This window comes from Portunus trituberculatus, chromosome 3, assembly GCF_017591435.1.
Source record: "Portunus trituberculatus isolate SZX2019 chromosome 3, ASM1759143v1, whole genome shotgun sequence".
Taxonomy (NCBI): Eukaryota; Metazoa; Arthropoda; class Malacostraca; order Decapoda; family Portunidae; genus Portunus; species Portunus trituberculatus.
Window position 1 is genome coordinate 3,771,013 of NC_059257.1, and position 25,857 is coordinate 3,796,869.

At 37.7% G+C, this 25,857-nt stretch overlaps 1 protein-coding gene across 5 annotated transcripts in view; it reads left to right on the forward strand.

The window, feature by feature from the left end:
- The window catches only part of LOC123507790 (probable histone-lysine N-methyltransferase CG1716), a 92,700-nt gene that overhangs the window by 46,068 nt on the left and 20,775 nt on the right, over positions 1-25,857 (forward strand). For all 5 annotated transcript variants that reach the window (XM_045260996.1, XM_045261010.1, XM_045261017.1 and 2 more), the window contains one exon: positions 9,525-9,653. In XM_045260996.1, the coding sequence (XP_045116931.1) occupies positions 9,525-9,653 (129 nt within the window). The remainder of the gene's footprint in view (positions 1-9,524; positions 9,654-25,857) is intronic.

Consider the following 25,857-nt stretch of genomic DNA (forward strand, 5'->3'; position numbering starts at 1 on the left):
ATCATTGCTTTCCTTTTTTTCCGCTTTTTTCTTTATTTGCTTCATTTGCTTTATTGTCACTGTTTTTCTTCTATCTTTTACCTTTACAGTGTTGTGTGGTGTTGAGGAAGGATTGGTGTTGTGGTGTTGTGGTGTGTTCAGTACCAGTGTTGTGTGGTGTTGGGAAAGGGTTGATGTGGTAGAGTGATGGTGTGGCAGTGGTGTTTTTTCAGTGTCACAGGGTTGGGTGTTGGTGGTGTTGTGGTGGTGTATTCAGTAGTAGTGTTGTGTGGTGGTGGTGTGATGTGGCAGTGGTGTTTCTCCAGTGTCAGAGGGTTGGTGTGTTGATGTTGTGATGGTGTATTCAGTATCAGTGTTGCGTGGTGTTGGGGAAGGGTTGATGTGGTGGTGTGGCAGTGGTGTTGGGTGTTGGTGTGATGGTGGTGGTGTGATGGTATTATTTGCTTCACTTTTATAACTAATCCCCCCCCAGCCCCCTTGTGTTTTCTTCATTGTTTTCCGTGGTATATTTTATTTTCTTGTTCATTTTTTAATTTTTTCTTCTTCTTCTTCTTTGCTGTCAATAATGTATTTTTCCCTCTTCATCATCATTTTCTTCTCCGTATTGCATATTTTCCTTCATTTTACTTTTCTTCTTCTTCTTTTCTCAGTGTGATATATTTTCCACCCTCTTGTTCATCTTTTTCTTTTCTTCTTTTGCACAGATTTATTTTGTTCTTTTGTTCATGTTCTTTTTGTCTTTCTTTTTCTGGTTTGCTCTTCATGATGTATATTTTTCTTCCTCTTTTCTTTTTTTTTTTCATCTATCTTCATCATTCTTTTAATTTTCTTCAGTTTTGCTGTATTCTTTCTTCATTGTTGTTTTTATCATTCCAAATAATTGCTATTTTCTTCTTTTTGTCTTTGATTTTCACTTCTTTTTCTTATTCACTGGCACTTTTTTGTCTTTTTTTCTTCATTGTTTTCTTCTCTGTCTTCATCACTTTCCAATTAAGAGTACATTAAAAATAAATAGGGTTCTTGTTCTTGTTCCTCCTTCTCTCCTCTCCTCTCCTCCTTTTACTCTCCTCCTCCTCCTCCTTTTACTCTCCTCCTCCCTTTATTCTTTTTATAAGGTTGAAAGGAAGGAGACAGCAAGGAAAGGTTAAAAGAGAGATAAAGACAATGATAATAGTGATAATGTGTTCTTGTATCCCTTTACACTATAGAACTGAAGGGAAGTGAGTAGGTAGAGAGCCAAGATAAGTGTGGTATGTGGTGAAAGACAAATATAATGATGGTAATGTGTTGTTATATCCATTTACACTATAGAGTTGAAGGGAAGTGAGTGGATAGCAAAGATAAGTGTGGTATGTGGTGATCAGTGTGAGAAATGGTGATGTTGTGAGTTATAGTGTTCTGTATTTCCATGTTCCTGTGACCCGACTCCTTTTAAGAGGGAGGTTTCCAGACATTTGGCTAACTCTATTTGATCTTTAAAGGAACTGGCATTCAAGTGGGCCTTTTTTTTTTTAATCTTTTGTTGCCCTTGCATAGTGAAGAGTAGCATTTCTTCTTAGTTGTGTGATGAATAATGGTAGTAAATATTGAAGATTAGTGAGAGAAATGTATTGAGAGTATGAAGACTGGTGTGAATTAATAATAGACAGGACTACTACACACACTGCTGCTAGTATCCACACACACTCTTGTTACAAGCTGTTCTATTGGGAAGTGACTAGATAACAAGGCAAAGTGTGACATGAGGTGATTGGTGTGAGAAGTGGTGCTGTAGTGAATTAGAAGTAAAGATGAATGGAGTGAAAAAAAGAAAAGGAATGATGTTAGTAAAGGAGAAATTGAAGGTTATGGAGGTGAATATGTTATGGGTATGAAGACTGGTGTTGTGAATTAGTGATGAGTACTACTTTATTATGGAGAGTTGGATTGTTAATAAATGTAAGGAAAAGTATTGTAAATTTGAAAGTGAAGTAAGTTGAAAGTAATGAAGTAAAGATGACCACTAGTTTAAGAGATTCATAAGTTGAGTGTGTGTGTGTGTGTGTGTGTGTGTGTGTGTGTGTGTGTGTGTGTGTGTGTGTGTGTGTGTGTGTATTTACCTAGTTGTAGTTTCACAGGGCCTGGGCTTTATGCTTGTGTGGCCCCGTCTCCATATCTACACTTATCCAATCTTACTTTAAAAGTATGCACACTCGTTGCAGACACTATTTCTTCATCTAAACTGTTCCACATCTCAATACATCTGTGCAGGAAACTATATTTTTTAATATCTCTCAGACATCTTCCTTTTCTCAGCTTTTTACTATGCGATCTTGTGCTTCGGATGTCATATTCTTCTCTCAGGATCAGTTTCTCATTATCCACTTGGTCCATTCCGTTGATCAATTTATAAACTTGTATCAGGTCTCCTCTCTCCCTTCTTTGTTCCAGGTGTGTGTGTGTGTGTGTGTGTGTGTGTGTGTGTGTGTGTGTGTGTGTGTGTGTGTGTGTGTGTGTGTGTGTGTGTGTGTGTGTGTGTGTGTGTGTGTGTGTGTGTGTGTGTGTGTGTGTAGTTTTACAGGGCCTGGGCTTTATGCTCGTGTGGCCCGTCTCCATATCTACACTTATCCAATCTTACTTTAAAAGTATGCACACTCGTTGCAGACACTACTTCTTCATTTAAACTGTTCCACGTCTCAACACATCTTTGCGGGAAACTATACTTTTTAATATCTCTTAGACATCTTCCCTTCCTCAGCTTCTTACTATGCGATCTTGTGCTTCAAGTGGCATATTCTTCTCTCAGGATCAGATACTCATTGTCCACTTGATCAATTCTGTTGATCAATTTATAAACTTGTATGAGATCCCCTCTCTCCCTTCTCTGTTCCAATGTTGGAAGATCCATAGCCTTTAGTCTCTCCTCATATGTCATCCCTTCAAGTTCTGGGACCATTCTTGTAGCCAGTTTTTGTAGTCTTTCCAGCTTCCTTATGTGTTTCTTTTTGTGAGGGGTCCACACTACACCTGCGTATTCCAATCTGGGTTTTAGTGTGTGTGTGTGTGCATGTGCGTGTATGTGTATTTACCTAGTTGTAGTTTTACAGGGCCTGGGCTTTATGCTCGTGTGTGTGTGCGTGTGTGTGCTCGCGCGTGTGTAAATAAATGAATAAATAAAATAAATGCAATCGTTCATACATCATATTAACAGCTAAAGGTTGATGGTTATTTAGCACTATTGCAGGTTATGGTGTGTGTGTGTCAGAGGGAGTGTTGAGGCTTCTCAACTAAATAATATAATGTTTTTTTTTTTATATTTATTATGTGATATGGAAAGCTATTTTTTTATTTTTTTTATTGAGAGTAACAATTTAATATATTAATTGTTTTCTCTTTTCTTTTCTCTTTTCTTTCTACTCTCTCTTTAATGGACATTTTTATCTTTCTTTCTCCAATTGATGGTTTGTTTCTCTCTTTTTCCCTTTCTACAATTGCCAAGTTTTTGTATTTCTCCAATTTTTAGGTTACTTTTCTTTTTCCTTCCTCCTATTCTTTAGTTGGCAGCTGCTTTTATCCCCTCATCTTTTCTTTTCCCTCTTCTTTAGTTACTCTGCTTCCCATGCTACAAACAACAATGATAACAATGATAGCAATGCAAATATGAAGGAATCTAGATAAACTCAAACACAGCACAAGAAGATTATCACTCAGGAATATTTATCACCCATTATTTTTATTTATTTATTTTATTTTATTTATTTATTTTTTTTTTTTTTTTTTTTGGGGGGGCAAGAGTCACCTTGTTATTGTTTGTTATGACCACAGCGCCAGTCACAGTCACAGTCACAGCACCAGTCAGGCGGGCACAGTTATGTCTGGCCATGTACTAACAGTCACAGCGTTTACCAGTTTGTCATTGTGTCACAGTGGTCAGTCAGACAGGCAAGTGTTGAGAAAATACTAGTGCCAGTCAGTCAGTTATTCAGTTTGTTGGTTGGCCAGTCAGTCAGTCTCTTAGTCAGTCGGTCAGTCACTCATATTTACTCACTCATTCACTCACATTATCTGTCAAGTTTATATAATAGTTACAATGTTTCCAGTTAGCCAGTCACTCACTCACTCACTCACTCACTCACTCACTCACTCACTCACTCACTCACTCATTCATTCATTCATTCATTCATTCACTTTTATCATCTAATGAGTCCATATAAGTTGCAATGTTTCCAGTTAGTCACCTCACTCACTCACTCACTCACTCACATCACCTACCAAGTCAGTACAGGTTCCAATGTTTTCAGTAAGTCACAGCAGTGAGTGGGGCAGCATTACATCACCCCAAGTCTCTCTGACGGCCACAGTACTGTGTCACTTGGCTCAACACTACAGGAGGCAAACACAAGACGTGATGAATTACACTCTTTCCTTGGCCATTGGGAACTTGTGTATAGGAAGAATGAAATAACTGTGTGTGTTATGTTTGTTGCTTTGTGTAGTGCAGGTAAACTATATTGGTTGGTGGAGAGAGAGAGTGCAGGAAAACAGATTAAGCTTGACAAACATACAAATGGCAACCTAAATATATTGTTTAGATAGGACCATTTTTATGTTTTTGGTGTTGCAAATTAGAACATTGACATTTTCAGATACATTAAATGAGAGAAAGTAAATATTTATAATTTGTCTTGATTAAATGTGTTTTTAATTTTTTTTTTATATTTTGTGTTTCTTTCATATGCTGTATTGTTCGTTTGTTTGTTTGCTTATCAACGAGTGTACACGTATGTTTTTTTGTTTAATTTCCTTTTCATAGGGAACATCTTGGCTGTCAATTGCTCTTATTTCATTATTTTGTTTTTATTTATTTATTTATTTGTTTATTTATTTATTATTGTTGTTTTTCCGCTATTATGGTTATATAGGTCTTGTATTTACTTATTGTACTTTTAACCATATTTAAGTGGTGGCTCTTGTACCTGATTTCAAAGTGTCTGCAGTTGCTTCAGTCTTGAAAAACACCATTGAAAACTACAGCAACTTTCTTTACAACTTTACAACCTGTCATTTTGCCACTCATGAAAACACCCTTGAAATATCTGCCAACTTCCATCACAACCTGTTCAATTGTCTAATAAAAATACCCTTGAAAATCCCAATAACTTCCATGACAGCCTTTTCAATTGTCTGATGAAAGCACCTTTAATAATACTATAACTTCCATCACTACCTAATGAATTGTCTAATGAAAATACCAGTAACTTCCATCACAACCTGTTACATTCTCTCTCTCTCTCTCTCTCTCTCTCTCTCTCTCTCTCTCTCTCTCTCTCTCTCTCTCTCTCTCTCTCTCTCTCTCTCTCTCTCTCTCTCTCTCTCTCTCTCTCTCTCTCTCTCTCTCTCTCTCTCTCTCTCTCTCTCTCATTAAAACACCCTTGAAAAATCCTAAAACTTCAATTACAACCTTTTAAACTGTCTCTTTTAAAATACACCCTAGAAGATTCCAATAACTTCCATCACAGCCTGTTAATCTTTGCCCATTACATAATTTCTCTTACAATCACTCCAACAACTTCAAGAGAGACTGTTTTCTGTACTGTATTCCCTTCAAATGGCCAAAGTAACCATCCAACATACATTATTCACTGGCCATACAATTTGATTTATTTATTTATTCTTATTTATTTATTTTATGTACTTATTTATCCAGTCATTATTTATTTTCCTGGGGTATACTTTGGCTAAGTGTGTGTGTGTGTGTGTGTGTGTGTGTGTGTGTGTGTGTGTGTGTGTGTGTGTGTGTGTGTGTGTGTGTGTGTGTGTGTGTGTGTGTGTGTGTGTGTGTGTGTGTGTGTAGTGTTCGCCTGGCATAGAAATAGACAATGTCTCTTTTATGGTGCTTTGAATGGTAACAAAAGGCCGTCACAAAGACAAATCGAGGAATGAAGAGGTTGAACTGTCACTGGAACCATCAAAATGCCCTTCAAACTCCCTGTATGAAAGATTATCAAATGCTCCAAGAGTTTTGAATCCCTTGTGTGTGTGTTTGTTTGTCTTTGTTTGTCTGTGTGTGTGTATTTACCTAGTTGTAGTTTTACAGGGTCTGGGCTTTATGCTCGTGTGGCCCCGTCTCCATATCTACACTTATCCAATCTTACTTTAAAAGTATGCACACTCGTTACAGACACTACTTCTTCATTTAAACTATTCCACGTCTCAATACATCTTTGCGGGAAACTATATTTTTTAACATCTCTCAGACATCTTCCCTTTCTCAGCTTTTTACTATGCGATCTTGTGCTTTGAATGTCATATTCTTCTCTCAGGATCAGTTTCTCATTATCCACTTGGTCCATTCCGTTGATCAATTTATAAACTTGTATCAGATCTCCTCTCTCCCTTCTTTGTTCCAGGGTTGGTAGATCCATAGCCTTTAATCTCTCCTCATATGTCATCCCTTCAAATTCTGGAACCATTCTTGTAGCCATCTTTTGTAGTCTCTCCAACTTCCTTATGTGTTTCTTTTTATGAGGGTTCACACTACTCCTGCATATTCCAATCTGGGTCTTATTATAGTACTTAACAATTTCTTCATCATTTCTTTGTCCATGTAGTGAAATGCTATTCCAATATTCCTTAGCAAATTATGTCTCTGAAAATTCTATCAATATGGCTTGCCGGTTGATTGTGTGTGTGTGTGTGTGTGTGTGTGTGTGTGTGTGTGTGTGTGTGTGTGTGTGTGTGTGTGTGTGTGTGTGTGTGTGTGTGTGAGTGTGATTAAAATAGAGTTGTGTTTCTGATTTTGAGTGAAGCTGTTGTGAGTAATTTCCTTTTTGTATATATTTTTTTTCTTGAGTGTTTTTTGTTCATGCATGTTTTGTTATTTATTTATTACTTATATGTTTCTTCTACTTATTTCTTTGTTTACATTTTAGGTTCTTTATTTTGTCTAGCTTGAAAAACATATATACATACGTATCCCTACTCACACTGAATAAATAAATAAGAATAAATATAAATAAATAAGTAAATAAAAGATGCAGAATATATCTCCACACACAGCATCAAAACACAGTGTAGGTTTGAGCACAGTAAAGCAAGAGTGTAGTGCAAAGAAGTAAGGAAAAGGTAGTGTGGTATTATAAAACATTTGTCCAACTGTGTGAAAGGTTAATATTGTCTCACTGACCTAAACTCTCACTTGTTCTTTTGCCTTTTCTCTTGGGATTTGTACATTTCATTGGGTACTTTTGTGTGTCTTCCTTTTCATCAGAAACTTAATAAAAAATAATAGAAATAGAAATTGTGTTTCTAAAAACTATAAATGAAAATAGAAAATGTGCTTCTAAAAACTATAAATAAATATAGAAAATGTGCTTATAAAAACTATAAATAAAAAATAGAAAATGTGCTTCTTAAAAACTATGAGATGACAGAGAATAGAGTGTCTAAATCCAGGCAGTGTTCAGTTTGGATGAGACTCATAACCAGCATCATACAGTCACTCGCTAGCTATTAACCCTTTCAAAACTGGATCATATTTTTACCTTGAGATTTGTGTATCATTAGACCATCTCATTGACATCAGGAAGGGTCTATGGAGGTCAGAAGATTAATGGCCAGTCTTCATTATTTTAATCTACATGAGTTTCTGAAGCTGTATAAAATCAAATAAGCAGAGTGAATATGGAAACACGTCATGGTACTGAAGGGCTAAATGTAGTGAAGGAAAGACACAAAACATTAAGAATCCAGTGTCTTATCTTGTCACCACTGCAGATTCTTTTGTGTCTCTGTTGCTTGATCAAAAACTTCAATAAAAAAAAACAATACAAAACGTGCTTCTGTAAATTATAATAAAAACCGAAAAATACAAAACGTCCTTCTGAAAACTATAAAACGTCAGAGAATACAGTGTCAGAATCAAGGCAGAGTGTTCAGTGTAGATAAGACTCAGTGGACATTATAGAATCACTAGTGGAGTATTAAATGTAGTGAAGAACGACACAAAACATTTAGAATCCAGTGTGTTATCTGTCCCCATGTGCAAAGCTTCTCTTGGTGCTTCCTGGCTACTCCTACTTCACCACACCACACCAAGGGAAATGTTTAGGAATTCAGTCTGTGCTCTAACATAACAAAGCATCATTTGACACCAGAAAAAAAGAGAGAGAAAAGGAAAGAATGTGAAGAAATAGGTAGATAAGCAATGTAAACAATTTCACCATAGTCTCCCACAGAAAAGTTAGATTTATTATGTTATCTGACCAACACACACACACACACACACACACACACACACACACACACACACACACACACACACACACACACACACACACACACACACACACACACACACACACAGAGAGAGAGAGAGAGAGAGAGGAATCTATTCTACTTGTGTCATTTTCATTGTTTTATTTTTATCATTTGTATTTGTCTTTTTTTTTTTTTTTTTTTTTTTTTTTCTTCCTTTCTTCTTCCTTTTCACACACACACTTTGTCCATTCCAACACTTCACAGTCATACACCCAAAAGAAAAATTAATAAAGAAAAGTGGGGAAAAAAGAAAATGTTAGGAATCCAGTGCACTTGGTGGGCCAAAATACAAGTTGTGGTTTTGGATGACACCACCGTACCTAAAAAGAAGATAGAAAATAATGGAGAAAGAAAATGTTGGATAATTCATTGTGTTCAAACCAACACACAAATCCTTAATGGTACTTCACTCTGACTCCAAGCAAAGAGAAGTAAAAGGAGAAAAGGTGAATAATAGATAAATAACAGTAGTAATAGGTAATGATGATAATTAAGAGACTTCTATTCACCATCTACCCAAGGGATAAATTCCCTAAGTCAAGGAAAGAGAGAAAAGGGGATTTTTTTGTTTATTATTATTATTATTGTTATTATTATTATTTATTTATTTTTTATTTATTTTTTTTTTTTTTTCCTCCAGTGTAATGGTTCCTGGTTTTCTTCAATTTTTACAAATGATGATGTAGATTATAGAATTTCCTGGTGGAAGTTTGAATGGTCCCTTCAATCCCAAACATGATTTGCACCCTCCCCCCGGTTATTCTTCAACCCTCTTAATATTCAACTTTGGACCCTTTGGAGCTCTTGGACATTCATTGAACCCCTCTTTGACCCTTGGACATTCATGAACCCCTCTTTTGACTCCTTTGGACATTCATGAACCCCTTTTTGACCCCCTTGGATATTCATTGATCCCTTTTGACCCCTTTGGACATTCATGAACCCCCTTTCAACCCACTTGGATATTCATGGACCCCTTTTGACCCCTTTGGACATTCATGAACCCCCTTTTGACCCTTTGGATATTCATTGACCCTTTGAGAACCACCCCTCCAACCGAACAGAATAGAAAGAAAAAGATAAACTGAAAAAAAAAAAAATCAATAAACAACAACAACAATAAGCAAGATTTCCATTCACCACCCAACAAATACAATCCTCTTGGCTCGTCATGACACCTCTTTAACCCGCTGCCCGCCTCACACCACCCCTGCCTCTCCCCACAGTGGGTCGAGGTGTCCGCTGGGAGACCACTGCATCAACAAGCGCTTCCAGAACCGCCAGTATGGGGACGTGGAGGTCTTCAATGCCGAGGAGAAGGGGTGCGGCCTACGTGCTTGCTCTGATATGCCTCCGTAAGTACCACTATATCCTGCCATCCAATTATTATGATGTGTTTTGTTTGTCTCATCATGGTTTTGTTTCAGTCTGCTTTGTATTATCCCTCTCTTGTTCTTGCTGTCTCTCTCTTCTTGGCTGTCTCTGTTCTTGTTGTCTTTCTCTCTTGTTCTCTCATTCTCGCTGTCTCTTTCTCTTTTTCGATCTCTCATTCTCACTTTTGTTCTCTCATTCTCGCTGTCTTTTTCATTCTTGTTGTCTCTCTTTCTCTTACTCTTGCTGCCTCTCTCTCTTTCTCGTTCTCTTATGCTCGCTGCCTCTCTCTTTCTCATTTTCACTGTCTCTTTCTTTTTCTCTTATATTCTCTCTCTCTCTCTCTCTCTCTCTCTCTCTCTCTCTCTCTCTCTCTCTCTCTCTCTCTCTCTCTCTCTCTCTCTCTCTCTCTCTCTCTCTCTCTCTCTCTCTCTCTCTCTCTCTCTCAAGGTTTGTATCTTCCATTAATATTCTAATTATTGTTATTCACGACTGTTGTTGCTTTTCAGGGTTTGTAAACAATTTCTCATCCATGTTTCAGTTTTTTTGTTTTATTTTCATCAATATATATATTTTTTATTTTTGTTTTCTCTCTTGTTGTCTTGTCCATTTTTTTATCTAGACTAACTAAATATCATAATCCTCTTGTACGTTTCTCTTAGGTGACGCATTTATTTATATTTTTCACTATACCTCCTTAATTCTACTCATTATATATCCAAAACACCCCATCATATCACCCCTCACCTCCCATCATCACCTGTGCTTCCTTCCCTTCACAACTAACCCATCACCACATCACCACTCTAAATGTCAGGCAGGCTTCAATGACTCCATGGTGTGTTGAAGGAGAGTTAACCAATGTTCTCATGTCCCTCACCCTTCCTTACCATTCCTAGAACACACTAGAGTCACAGTGAGGTGGTGTGTGGGTCTGTGAGTGGCTGTGGGTGTGGCTGGGCTGAGTGTAGTGGTGGCAGAAGTGACAGTGGGTTATAGACGAGCTGATTATTTGTGGTGATGTGAAGTTAGTGTTTTGGTGTGTGAGGGATGTGAGGTAAAATTTTGTGGTTTATAAAGAGTAGTTGGTGTAATGTTGAAGTGATGGTGGGTTACAGAATGGTTGTGGTTGTGTGTGTTGGTGATGTAAAGTTAGTGTTTATATGAGGGATGTGAGGTAGGTTAAGTTTTGGGTTTATAAGGAATGGTTGTTGTTTTAATTAGTTTAATGATGAGCTGTTTGTTGTGTAGGAAGGGATGTTAAGAGGGAAAAGAATCACTATATATGATTCTGAATATGATGGCAAAAAAATAATAGATTAAAAATAAACTGAAAGGACATGAATAAGAAAATAAGTAGAAATAGATGCCAGTTATGACCACTATGAATGATTCTATGACTGACGAGGAAAAGTAATAAAAATATTGGTAACTAGTCATAGGTAAGAAAAGAAACAGTTAACTGTTATGATTGCAATTACAACATTTCATTCTAATACAAAGCCAAAGAAAATAATAGAAATATTGGTAACTAAAAGATATAGATAAGATAAATAGAAACACATGCCAGTTATTACATTATGAAATTAGTACAGTAACTAAAGCCAGGCACTCACAGGCAACACCTTATTTAGTTATTTATTTATTATTATTTATTTATCTATTTATTTTATTTATTTATTTATTTAATTATTTATTTTTATTTTACCTAAGAGGGGAAAGCCAACAAGTTCACTAAAGCGATCATAACTATGTCGAGAGTTATAGCAGAATAGTAAAGACCCCCTGCTTGTAAAAATCTTGTAATTGTGGAGCAGAGAGGATGCAGATTGAGGTGTCTTAATAGATAACTGGTGGCATATCAGTTTAACCCCTTCAATACTGTGACGTGTTTCTATATTCATTCTGGTGACTATTTGGTGATTTGATGCAGACTCAGAAACTTATGTGGGGATTAAAGTAGTGAAGACTGGCCATTAATCTTCTGACCTCCATAGACCCTTCCTAATGTCAATAAAAGTGTCTAATCATACCCAAACTCAAGGTAAAAATGCATCCCTGTACTGAAGGGGTTAAGTGTTTGTTAGTGGTAAAGGCTGTGTTGTGGTGTTAGGTATGTGGATTCAGAATGGAAGTATTAGTGGTATAGGTTGTGTTGTGTTAGGTAAGTGGAATTTGACTTGAAGCATTAGTGGTATAGGTTATGTAGTGTTAGGTAAGTGGTATGTGAATTTAAGCGTTTGTTAGTCATATGGGTTGTGTTCTGCGGTGTCAAACGTACCTGCAAACTCTTGAATGATGTGGCAAACAGACTTAAGTGCTTCCGTTAATATAGACACTTGTACTTGTGAAATGTATCATGAAGTACATTTACATACACCAATCAATAGTTAGCCTTATGAATGGTGGTAGACTCAAGTGCTTCCAGTAATATATATACACACAGAAATGCATTAAGCAAGTTTCCATTCACCAATCACTAGTTAGGGTTATGCATGGTAGTGAGGCAAGGAGTGGTGTTGAAAGAAGGTTAGCATTGTTTACTAAATAGAGCATTGTTTTGTGAGGGTTTTGTACACAGAAGCTCCTCAAGTACTCTACCTCATAAATCCAGGTTGTTTGGGAAAATTGTTGAGGGAAACTGTTGAAGGGAAATTTATGAGTAAACATAAGATAGAAAGCTGAGATAAGAAAACTTGGAGGTGTCAAAAGCAGGATATTTTAAGAGGAAACATTTTATACATGACTGAGAACAGAAAAAAAAAAAAAAAAAAGTCAAAGCAGGATATTGGAGAGAACATTTTTATACACAACCAAGATAAGAAAACCTGGAAAAAAGGTGTCTAAAGGAGGAAATTTAAGAGAAAACATTAGATATGAGATAGAGTAATAAGAAAATGGATAAGGAAACAGATGTTGATAGGATAAGTCATAGGGTAGACGGAAATAGACGGATGGGTGGAGAAATGGAATGGCATCTGAATATAGTGAAAGAAGACAGATTAGATAGAGAAGTGGATGAAGTAGATGACAAATTAAATACACTGCTGGCTGGTGACTTGAGGCTGTGGAGGGACCTTGTGAGATATGACTGAAATGTTATGCAATGATTCAGTATTCACATGGCATCATATTAATAAAACATGAAACATTCCACCTCACACCGTTAACGTGGGTGATTTATGTCTATTCAGAAATGCTTTGCTCTCTCACCACAACTTTTTCCAAGGCCACAGAGATGATGAGTTTTCCTGAGTGTTTCTCCTGTTAATATAGTAGAAATCTTGTCACTCCCTCTAGAACCATGAAAACACCTTTTAAGAACTTGTGTAAATTTAGGTAAAGCCTTTTGAAATAGTGGCAGTGAAGCACAGAAGTGATGAGCCTTATGTGTGTCATAGCATCAGATGAATGATAAAACACTACCTCACTATATCTTAACTTTGTGTCTTAGGAAGAGTAGCAGCAATTCACATAAGAGAAACTAAACATGACTCTTTTGGAAATGCTCACCAAATACAGAGAGTATCTTGGATATCGTGTGGCTTTGTTTTTATTGATGTAAGGATGTTAGACTGACGTTCTAAGCGTGTTCTAAATGTTCTAGAAGTTCGGAAAATACGAGAGGAGTAGGATAAGCTCAAACAAGTAATGCACTGGATAAAGATTTCAAGTGTTACTCTTTATGCAAAATTCCAGAAGGTGTTGTTGTTTGATATACAAGTGAGTGAAAGTATAATTAGCAAACTTAAACTTTTAGACCTTAAGCATTTGTTTCGATCTCAGTAATGTACTATTGGGAAAACTGTAAGAGATGCAGGAAAGAAACTGAAAACTGATGAACAATTTGACAGCTTAGAAAATCATTAATCTTTGTATAGAAAAAAAAAATTAACAGTTTTGCATTTTTTATCACTGAGGTTTGCCAGTAATGTGTGTGGGTGGGTGGGTGGGTGGGTGGGGTGTGCATGTATGTGTGCGTGTGTGCAGACTCACCTACCATTCAGTGACTCTATTGTGTGCGTTCATGATCTCAGCCTTCCTAGTTGCATGTGAGCCTTCAAACACTCATATTTTGATGAAGATATATGCGTTTGTGTGTGTGTGGGTGTATTTGAGTGTATTTGTGGTGGCAATAATGGTCTTTTTTATACAGACACACACTTGAACACTGACACTTATCTCATCCCCAGTACTTGTCAGAGTGAGGAACACAAAACACATGTGTATTTGAGTAGCTTCAGGATTTTTTTGAGCCAATGAGACCCCAGGCAGTGTTCTCAGGGCCAGAGGGGCTGAGGGGCTTTGGGGGGCTGGGGGTGGACGTGAGGGCTGTGCTGTGCTGAGAGGTATAACTTTTACTCAGTGCGATTCGATTTTTGTGCCTTAGGGTGTCATGTGTTATGTGCTTGTGTGGGGAGGCGTGGAGGAGGGGTGGGAGGGGGTGCCTGTGTCCCCCTCCTGCATGGGGTGTGTGTTAGGGAGGGAGAGGAGGAGTAAGGGGAGTGAGTGTTCCCATATAACATTGTGCCTTTTATTATAAACCCCGATGGTGAGACCTTTGTACGGTACTACTGAATGTGCAAATTTCCAGGAAGTTATTCATGTGCCTAAGCGACTGTGACATCAGCAAGTTGCCAGTGCATGAGCCATTACCCTGAGGCACCTTGGTGGGCACAGGGCCGCAGCATGCCTTCCCACCTGCCAGGGAGCGGCCAGGGCTGGGTGGAGGGTGCCCCGCCCACACACCAACCCACCCACCCACCCACCCATCCACCAAACCAACCAACCCTCGCACTCACCCTCGCCGCAAGGCTCTCAAAGACTTGGGGTTCTGGGGTTGTGCCCCGCGCCGGCCCAGGATAACAGAACACCACAAACAGAGAGGAGGAAGGAGAAGGAGGAGGAGGAGGAGGAGAATCAAGAGATACTGCACCACCGCACCTCATCACCTCACCACCTCATCGCCAAGCCTCAATTCAAGACAGATCTGGAATACTTCCACGTCCTTCCCAGCAGGTGTTGATCTCGCCGCCCCCTGGGGAGAGGCAACAGTCAGCCCCATGGGTCCTGACCGTTGATTTGCCTTGGTGGGGCGGCTCGGGTCATGGCTTGCTAGGTGACACACTGCCGAGGGACTGAAGCAAGGTCACTCTATTCTTCAGGGTGTTATTTGTGACTCATACTGTGTTGAAGAGTGTCTGAGTGGCAAAGTTGCACTGTGTGTGTGTGTGTGTGTGTGTGTGTGTGTGTGTGTGTGTGTGTGTGTGTGTGTGTGTGTGTCTTCATTTAAAGTGACTGTATTATGCTTCTGTCTTCAATTTATTATGTTAGTCAGAGTATAGTAATAACAACTGATATGTTAATAGATCTAGTCAGTATAGGGAAACTTTGTACTGAGGAGGAAAAGGGACAGATGTGTGTGTGTGTGTGTGTGTGCGCGCGCGTGCGCGCGCTTTACTTAATTCAATATGATTTCACTACAGACTTGTCATGTGTACTGTAGATCATGGACTGTAATAGATTGAAATGACTGTGTGTGTGTGTGTGTGTGTGTGTGTGTGTGTGTGTGTGTGTGTGTGTGTGTGTGTGTTCATAATATCAAAATTTAGGATTAGGTTGAGGCTGTTGAATGTACAAAAATGTGTGTGTGTGTGTGTGTGTGTGTGTGATTTGGTTGTTGGAATCTTTATTTGTATTGAAGAGAGAATCATGTGAGAGATTTAACTTTACTGTGATGTAGAGGAGAGAAAGAGAGAGAGAGAGAATTGTGTGATGTAGATGAAGAGAGAGTGAGAATAAGGTTACGTTGAGAGAACCAGATGATGATGAGGGGAGAAAACAGAGGAATGTGTGAGAGATCTGAAACTTTACTGATGTAGAGAGAGAGGGAGAAAGAGATAATTATGTGATGTAAACGAGAAGGGAGAGAATTATGTTATGTTATGAGAAGAGAGAGAGAGAAGTGATAGTGAGGAGAGATGAGAGAGAGTGAGAAAAAAGTGAGATAATTATTTGAGAGACGAGACTTTACTGTGAGAAAAATAGATAATTATATGTGAAATCTGGTGCCATTATGTGAGAGAGAGAGAGAGAGAGAGAGAGAGAGAATATGAAAAATCTTGAACGTGAATGTGATATAGATGAGAGAAAGCGTGAGTGAGTTTCCATATCCCAAATAATATGCCAAAGATTCACAAGTGATTTTAAGGGATAGTAACATGTACCTGATGACTGTGATAGTGTGTGTGTGTGTGTGTGTTGTGTGTGTGTGTGTGTGTGTGAAAGACGTATACATCACAGAAGTAGAGGAAGGTTTTATAATACACAGCTAAGAAATGCACTGAAATTGAGAACTGAGAGTAGGAAGAGTAAAGAGATGTGTGCAGAGTTAGTAATAGGAAAACATTTAGAGATGGATAATTAAAGTAGTATTGAGAAGAGTGAGGAGTTTAGGTGAGTGATGTGCAAGTGTAGGAGTGTTACAAAAGAGACACTGAAATAGGTTACCAAGAGGAGGAAAAGTGTTGATTGAAGAAGTGTGTGTAAGAGTTACTAATAGGGAGACATCAAAGAGGTGTAATTTAAGTTAGATTATGAAGAGTTAGGAGTTTAAGAAGTGAGTGATGTGTAAGTGTGGCAAAAGAGACACTGAAATAGAGTGAGAGGAAGAGTAGAGCAAAGAGTTGTGTGCAAGAGTTACTAATAAAGAAAGATAATAGATAATTTAAATTGTATTATTAAGAAGAGTGATGAGTTTAAGAAGTGAGTGATGTGTAAGTGTATGAGAATTGGTGTGTAAGAGGCAGTGCTGTGAAAATGTTTCTGATAGAAGTGGAGGTCTTGAAATGTTAATAGATAGAGAGGTGGAGATTGTATTATTATATCTCGAAGCAAAGTGGTGAAGCAGGATAGAGAGAAGTGAAGCATGTGAGTAGCTGGAGGTGGTGTTTGTGGAAGAGGAATACAAGGAGTGTGGTTTGTGTGTGTGGAGGATGCATAGAGAGAGAGATGGAACATGTACTGACTGGTGCTAGAGACAAGACTGAATCACAAATGTAACTGAAGATAGTGTGTATGTATTCAGCCTTTGAAGAGGAGTAGGAGTGTCTGGAGGATGTATAGAGAGAGAGAGATGGAAGATGTAGTGACTGCTGAGGCTCAGGACAAAGGAGAAGTATTGTGTGTGTGTGTATTGAGCTTTTTAAGAGGAAGAGTGCTTAGTGTATAAAGAGAAATGGAAGATTTACTGGTTGGTGGAGCTAAAACGAGACTGAATAACATAGGTAGCTGGAAGTTTTGTTTGTGTGTGTATTGACGTTTTGAAGAGAAATAAGAGTGCTTAGAGAATGTATAGAGGTAAATGGAAGACATACTGATTGATGGAGCTAAGAATGAGACTGAATGAGATAGGTAGCTGGAAGTATTGTTTGTGTATTAGCCTTTGCAAGAGGAATAGAAGTGTTGAGAGAGAGAGAGAGAGAGGTGTACTAGTGATTAAAAGCAAGAGGGAACTGAATCATAGGTAGCTGGAAGTATTGTGTGTATTATACTTTGTAAGAGGAATAGAAGGAGAGTGTTTGGAGAATGTATACAGAGAGAAAGAGAAAAGATGTACTGATGGTGTTAGAAGCAAGAGGAACTGAATCACAGGTAACTGGAGGTATTGTGTGTGTATTGACCTTTGTAAGAGGAATAGATGAAATATGAGAATGTATAGGGAGAGCAAGAAGGTGTACTGATGTGATTAGAAGCAAGATAAGACTGAATCACAAAGGTCACGTAAGTGTTGTCTGTATTTTAAGAGGATGCAAAGGATGTGTCCAAAGAATATACAGAGATGAAGCTTTTATTGTGGCTGTGAAAGAAAATGTAACAAAGAAGAGAGAATGGAAACACATAGGTAGTGGGTAGTGTTTTGTTGTGTCTTAAGGAATGCAAGGGATGTGTTTGAGGAATGTAGCCAGAAATGTGTTACTGTGTTCTTACTTGTGATAATTTAGTCAGCATCCATGTGTGTTTGTAGTAGCTCATTAACCATTATTCATGGCAACATTCAGAGCAGTCAAATGAGTTGACACATCATTTATGGGGAGAGTCTGAGTATGTTTTTGGTTTACTGGAACACTCCTAGCTCTTAATATAGCCAAGGAAATCTTGGCAGCTTGCCATTTCATTTGCACTTCATCATTAGTTGCTGATTTTGGGCAGCATATGAGGAAATCACCCTCAGTCAATTAAGTAGGGCAAGAAGAAAGATTATTCCAGGCGTCCATCCACCAAATGGACATGTACTACTGGATATTTGGGATTTCCTCCCCATTGGGATCCCTTAGTTGATCTAGGAAGCCCTTTGTGAATCCATATTGTTTATCTGCATAAAAGTGGAAACCCACACTGTTGGTATTTGCAGATGACAATGGGTGTTGAGGGGTCCTTGAGGCCACTTCTGGTAATCCAGATGTCAGTTGAGACTGGATTGGAATGAACATTCCAGAAGTAGATGGTGGGGTGCTGAGTTTAGGTGTGCACACCTTATGAGTTCTCTTTGGAGCTGGGGTTGGGGGTGTTGGGTCAGTTGAGAACCATCTGGTGGTGCAATCAATTCAGCCACTTCCCTACCTCATGAAGTATCTTCTTGAGGGGAAATCATGTCTGATGATAGTGCAGGCATTTCAGAACAGTCAGTGGTGGATGTTATGATTGGATTCAATCCAAATGACTCGAGATTAAGTTGAGAGGGATTATCCAGGATGCTGGAAACAGAGAAGGGCAGTGAGGCCATAATTCTGGTGTGTGTGTGTGTGTGTGTGTGTGTGTGTGTGTGTGTGTGTGTGTGTGTGTGTGTGTGTGTGTGTGTGTGTGTGTGTGTGTGGTGTGTGTGTGTTAGGACTTCTAGCTGAGGTAATATTGTGATTCATTATTTTATTCTCTTGTCATGTAAAAGTGATGTAGGATGTTGGTGATGTGAGAGGAAGTAGGATTTGAGAGATATAGAGATGAAGGAAAACAGGATGGGAAAGAGATAAGAGGAAGAGAAGACACAAAGATACAGTGGAGAGTATGAGAAAGATAGAGGAAGGGAAGACAAAGATAGAAGAGGGTTATGAGGAAAGATAGAGGAAAAGAAGAACAAGATAGGTGGAAGAGAGTATGAGAAAAGATAGAAGAAGAATGATAGGACAGGCAATGAGGAACAGGAGGATGAATGTGGAGATGGTGACATGAAGGAGGAAGAAGAAATGATTGAAAGATTGAAAGTGATTGTGATTATGAGTAACAACCAGTGTGAGTAATGAAAAGTGAAGGCAGGGGTGCTATCTATGAGGGACCACAGTGCTGAATGAGTGAGTGTGTGTGTGTGTGTGTGTGTGTGTGTGTGTGTGTGTGTGTGTGAGAGAGAGAGAGAGAGAGAGAGAATGAAGGTTTTTGTATGTCTTGTCTTAACTACCTAGTGACAGCCTTGGTATATTTGTGTATGAATGTTTGACTTGAGAAGGTAAACATGTACTGCAAGATATTTAGGGAGAAAGAAGAGGTTGTGTAGAGGAAGTAGTGAGTGAATGTATGACTTGAGAGGGTAAGGTGTGTACTCCAAGATTTTTAGGGAGAAGTTTGAGGAGATTGCGTAGAGGAAATAGAGAAGCATGTACGTGTGTGTGTGTGTGTGTGTGAGAAAACAAGACAAGTGAAAAATGTAAAAATTGTGAATGTTCCTTTTGTTACCTTTAAGAGAGTTTGAATATGTGTGGCCTGTACAGATGCTATATTAAATGCAAGTAGAGGGTTTAGTGAGTAGCATGCTTGTGTGTGTGTGTGTGTGTGTGTGTGTGTGTGTGTGTGTGAAAGCAAAGCAAGTGAAAATGTGAGGTATGAATGCTCCTTTTGTTACCTTTAAAGAGAGAGTTTGAATATGTGTGGCTTGTACAGACGCTAGATGAAATGCAAGTGTGAAAGGCGTATGTCAGAATGAAGGTGTCACATAGAACTCTTGATGGTGTGGAGGGAATGACAAGGAAATGCCTCATGCTTGAAATAGAGAGCTAGGGAATGTATTGGAGTGAATATAGGAAGACAAGATGTGAATGATTTGTGTTTAGTTATGGTAGAATTTTGTGTCAGGGATATGAAGGAAGTGTGTGTGTGTGTGTATTGTGAAGAAGTGGAATGACAGAGGGGGAGAGAGAGAAGAAAGCAGGTTAATTATTTCTTTCCTTTCAGAACTTAAGTAAGATTGTGTGGATGAATTGATGTATTGTATTAATGAGGTGAATTGAGGTTTGGTCCAACAGTGAGCCACACCACTGGTCCTTACTGAGTGTTGGTTTGTGGTGACATTTGCCAGAGTCTGTGAAGTAATAATAGTGAAGTAAGGTTAATGCTGTGAATAACTAGTGTACATAGACTATATTGCATACTTCAATCACCTGTCACTGTGTACTATGTTTATTGTTTCAGTAGTGTTGTGTGACCACTGATGTAACACACACTGTCTTTCACTCTAAATTATCTCCCTCCCTCAATCCCAAGTGTGCTCCACTGAGAGTATCATTTGTCACGCCTTGTAAACTTGAGATTGAGGGAAGCCATGTAAGATATCAAGAGAGTATGTTCTGTTAAGACTAGACTGTACCAGGTGCCACTTACCTCCTGTGCAGGCAGCCACACTTTGTACCAATCATTTTGTTACCCCATATGTATGCAGGGATGGCCAAACTTTTCAGTGCAAAGGCCACATTAAAATTAATAATAATAAAAAGTTTTATATATATATATATATATATATATATATATATATATATATATATATATATATATATATATATATATATATATATATATATATATATATATATATATATATATATATATATATATATATATATATATATATATATATATATATATATATATATATATATATATATATATATATATATATATATATATATATATATATATATATATATATATATATATATATATATATATATATATATATATATATATATATATATATATATATATATATATATATATATATATATATATATATATATATATATATATATATATATATATATATATATATATATATATATATATATATATATATATATATATATATATATATATATATATATATATATATATATATATATATATATATATATATATATATATATATATATATATATATATATATATATATATATATATATATATATATATATATATATATATATATATATATATATATATATATATATATATATATATATATATATATATATATATATATATATATATATATATATATATATATATATATATATATATATATATATATATATATATATATATATATATATATATATATATATATATATATATATATATATATATATATATATATATATATATATATATATATATATATATATATATATATATATATATATATATATATATATGTATGTATATATATATATATATATATATATATATATATATATATATATATATATATATATATATATATATATATATATATATATATATATATATAGGGCTGCATGATATATCAAATGAAAATAACTAGTGTTTAAGACAGACAAAATGAAAAGTTTTTAAATGAAAATGTGCTCTCCCATGCATATGCACACCTGTTGGAGAACAAAATGTTGACAATATTATTTGCTGTTGCTTTGTAACTTTTTTTTTTCAAATTTACTAATATTTGAAGGGCTGCATAAATTCCTTTGGCATGCCACGTGCAGTCTGCAGGCCATAGTTTGCCCACACCTGCCCTAATGCTAAACCTCATCCTTCCTGCTGCCTTAAATTCACAAAGAATTAAGGGTGTGCTGGGACATGAGAGACATTTATCCCATTCTTTTGGCTAACTCTTGGACCTGCTTGGGGACTGGCATGTAAGGGGGCCTTTTTGTTTAATTGTTTTTGTTGCCCTTGACCAGATTTCCCTTCTTACGCAATAAAAAAATGACTGTGTGGTGCTGTACTGAGAGGCTCGGCAGTGGTATGTGGCGGTGATGGGTAAAGAGTATTACATGATGTTATGTACCTTATCTTGTTTACCTGTGGTGTGTGTTACTGTACTGAGAGGCTAGGCAGTGGTGTGTGCTGGTGGTGGTGCTGGTGTGGAGAATGATCTAAGTGTATTTTGTACCTTGTGTTGTTTAACAGTGATGTATGTTGATGAGGATGTAGAGAATTTGAGGGTGATCTGTATCTTATCTCTTCCAGCTGTAGTGTCTGCTGGTGAGGTGTAGAGAATATTCCACGGTGTCATGTACCTTGTCTTTAGCAGTGGTGTGTGCTAGTGAAGAGTAGGAAGTAATCTAAGGATGTTACATACCTTGTCTTCTTTAGCAGTGGTGTGTGCTGGTGAAGAGTAGGAAGTATGCTAAGGATGTTATGTACCTTGTCTTGTCTAGCAGTGAGTGGTGTGTGGTGGTGAGGTGTAGAGAGTGATTCAAGGATGTTCTGTATCTCTTGTCTGTGTTGAAGGTGGTGTATTGCTCCAGTGTATAGTGATATGCTGGCTAAGAGTGTCTGGTTGCTGTGGCCACAATGTCGCCACACTTGTCAGGAAGGTGTTAGTTGAACCCCAAAGTTATGACACTATTTCTGAATTGTCACTATTGTATTCATGATTTCCTGTACCTTTTCTGCCATGTTTAAGGTGAAATGTCTAATGTTTTCTGGGTCTTGTTGAAGGAAATATTAGTGAAAGTTTTGTGAAGGGACAGTTTTTTGCTCCTAACCTTCCATTTCTGTAAGACTAAGCCATTTTATCACTGGAGGTGTGTCAGGCTGTAGTGGTGTGGTGGTCAGCTTCATTGAGTCACTGGTACACTTGTGAATGTTGGAGGGAGACTGGTGATGCTGGCCAGGCTGTGGGTGTCTGTGTGAGGTGACTGTTTGTATACCTAGGGAGTGAAGTAATGGTTGGGTGTAGGTGACAGGTGGTATAGGGCAAGAGCTGGTGTGGGTAGCTGTTTTGTGAGTGACAGTTGGTGTGTGGGGTGTCAGCTGGTGTGGGTAACAGTAGTGTGTACCAGTATGTAGTACCTGTGAACCTTTGGTGCTAAATAACAGGTAATGCTGATGTCTGTGAGTGGCAAGACATGATATCCAAATTCCTGGGTTTAGTTCTGAGGCATTGATGTGTCTTGTCCCAGCCAGCCACTGATATCTCTGTTCCCTTTGTAGTCCTAACAGTGCCACCACCTTGAGGTGTCTGTGTGTGTGTGTGTGTGTGTGGTTGGTTTGTCACAGCCATGCAGGAAGAGTATATTTGTTGTGGTGCCTTGACATGTGCTCCTTGACAGAGGGAGAGAGAGAAACTGAAGGGTGAAAATTTAAGTGGTGTGTTTTGCATTAAGTGTGTGTATGTGTTGAGTGATTGTTTTGCCACTTCCATGTAGAGTATTGTCCCATTTTGTTGTGGTGTTTTTGACTCAGAAAGGTGTAGTGAAATGGAGTAACATATCATAGTGGGTTCTGTATTGTTGAGGTGATACAGTGAAGTACAGTGTCTTAATATATGGTACAAGATACATACAAACTCTTATTTACATTGTCTCATGAGTTTTGACCTTGGCTATTGTTTGAACCTGAGTATGAAGTAGGATTGCAATGTGAGTGTGTTTATATGATCTACAATTGGTTATCACATTTGTTCATACATGAGATTGATGTCTATATGTACCTGATGTAAGATTGAGGTGTTCCCAGTCTGTGCAATGTTCAGAGAAGCTGTTTTGTATGTAAATGTTTGGATAGGATGAAGGAAGGCTTGGGGAGGTGGTAGACAAACAGGCAACAGGTGGATAGATTGATGGTCTTCTTACATTGTACACTTCACTAGTTCAGAGTGTAGGTTTTGGTGGGCTGGTGAGTGGTGAGGTGAAACAGTGAGGTTTGGAGGTTTCTATATCTTTAGGTTGAGATATTGAAGGGTTTGTTCTTTGAGTGTTGTAAAGTGATGGGGTTGCCTTCAAGTGACACTTTAGCTATGTTGTTCCCTGAGTAAGACAGCCTCTTAACCCCTTCAGTACTGGGACACATTTTTTACCTTGAGATTTTTGTATGATTAGACCATTTTATTTACTTTAGGAAGGATCAAAATTTCAGATTAATGGCCACAGTCTTCACTATTTTAATCCCCCTCTTGAGTTTCTGAGGCTGTATATAATCCCCAAATAGTAAGCAGAATGAATATGGAAGTGCAACATAGTACTGAAGGGGTAAAGTTTCCTATTTATTGGTGCTATGTCTCCTGGTGATTTACAAAGTTTTCAGTAAAGTGTGTAAACCTTGTGATGGGGGACAGTACTTCCTTGTTTGAACTATGATGCAAGGAAAGCACATGGTGACAGTGTCTTAATGCTCAAATATTCAGGAAATTTTTTAAGAAATCATCCAGAAAGTATTGTTCAAACATTTCTATTTTGCTGTCTTTATTGTAACATGAAGTGAGGAATTTAGGAATGGATATACTGGGAAAGTTTGCTTTTTATTTCATTGATTCACTGTCATAGGAAAGATGAGAGGAAGGTGTGTGTAGCAGTGAGGAAGACAGTGATGGACACACAAGGAGAGAGAGGATACACTACTTTTGTATTATATGAACTAATTAACTAACTAGAAAAGGACATGAGAGGAGAATGTGTCTAGAAAGGAAGGCAGGGATGGACAGACAAGAAGACACACTAGATTTGCATTATATCTACTAATTAACAAGGAAGAGAACAATAGAGGAGGATGTGTGTAGAAGGAAGGCAGGGATGGACAGACAGGAGGGAAGATGCACTAGTTTTGTATTATATCAACTAACTTACAAGGAAGGGACAAGATAAAAGAAGGTATGGATGGACAGGACAAAGAGAGAGAGGACAGGTTGGGAAGTGAGTGTTTGAGACTTATGCAGTGTAGTGTTGGAGTGTTGTCTTGTTGTGGCAGTCATTAGGATAAGTTGTGCCTTGTGTAAACTGTGATATATTTTTGTACTGTGATAACCTGTTGCCTCAGACACTACACTGGGGAAATAAAGGTGTGTGATACTGTTGAACTCAATGTTTGCTTATACCTGTGACTCTGTTAAGGTGCAGGTGTGGAGATGTCAAGTTTTGTGTTGTACAGTTATGCCTGAAAGTTTTGTGACCCAGTTGTATTCTATAACTTTCAAAATTGATGCAATGAAGGTTATGTAATGTTTAATGTGAATAGTTTGTAGGTTTGTTGTGTGTCACCTCATTGGCTTGGCAGGAGAAATTCTCAATGATGCTTGAGATTGAAATATTTGAGCGATGTTGAAGAGACAAAACAAGTAGTGTGTGTCTGGGAAGAGGAGAAAATGTGAAATTTTTAGCTGCTCATTGTGAAACATAACTAATTGATGGTGGTTATTGGGATTGAAAAATTGGCATGTGTGTTTTGAAAGAATGTAAAGTCAGGGAATTATCGCCTTGGCTGCGTTCATAAGCTGACAAACAATCTCCACAGCTGTATTGGAAGTTAAAAAATAGATAATAGCAAGGAAACAACTGATTATATGTAGAATCTAGCATACATTTATCTCCAGAGTTGTAATGAGGGTTGAATAGATAGCGTGTTCAATATTTAAGCAGTGTGTGCAATATTTAGCTCACATACTGAAGCTAGTCACTGGAAAGGAAATAGATGAACTGTAGGAGTGTGTCACAAATTTAGCTTCTAGTCAACTTAGAAGGCTGAGGAAAAGTCAGTGTGTTAGGCTGAAATGTGGAGGCAGGCAGTAATGAATGTGAGTGTGTGTGTGTGTGTGTGTGTGTGTGTGTGGCAAGGAACAGCAGGTGGAGTTAAGGAAAAGATTATGTGTGTGGAGTTTTAGCTGAAGTGTGGTGGTGGAAAAGTAGAGAGTATTAGTTGCTGGAGCCTTGTGTGGGTGGAATATAGGTGAGTGTGGAGGTGGTGGTGGAAAATTGTTAGAGTGTTAGGTGGAGTGTGTGGGTGGTGGCATAATGGAAGCAGTGGTGTAAAGTAGTAGTTGTTGGAGTATTACCTGTGTGTGTGGGTGGTGCTGGAGAGTAGTAGCAGATGAAGCATTTAGTGTGTGAAGTAATGGAGGTGGTGGTGGAAAGTTAGTAGTTTTAGGGCATTAGAAGGGTGTATAGTGATGGA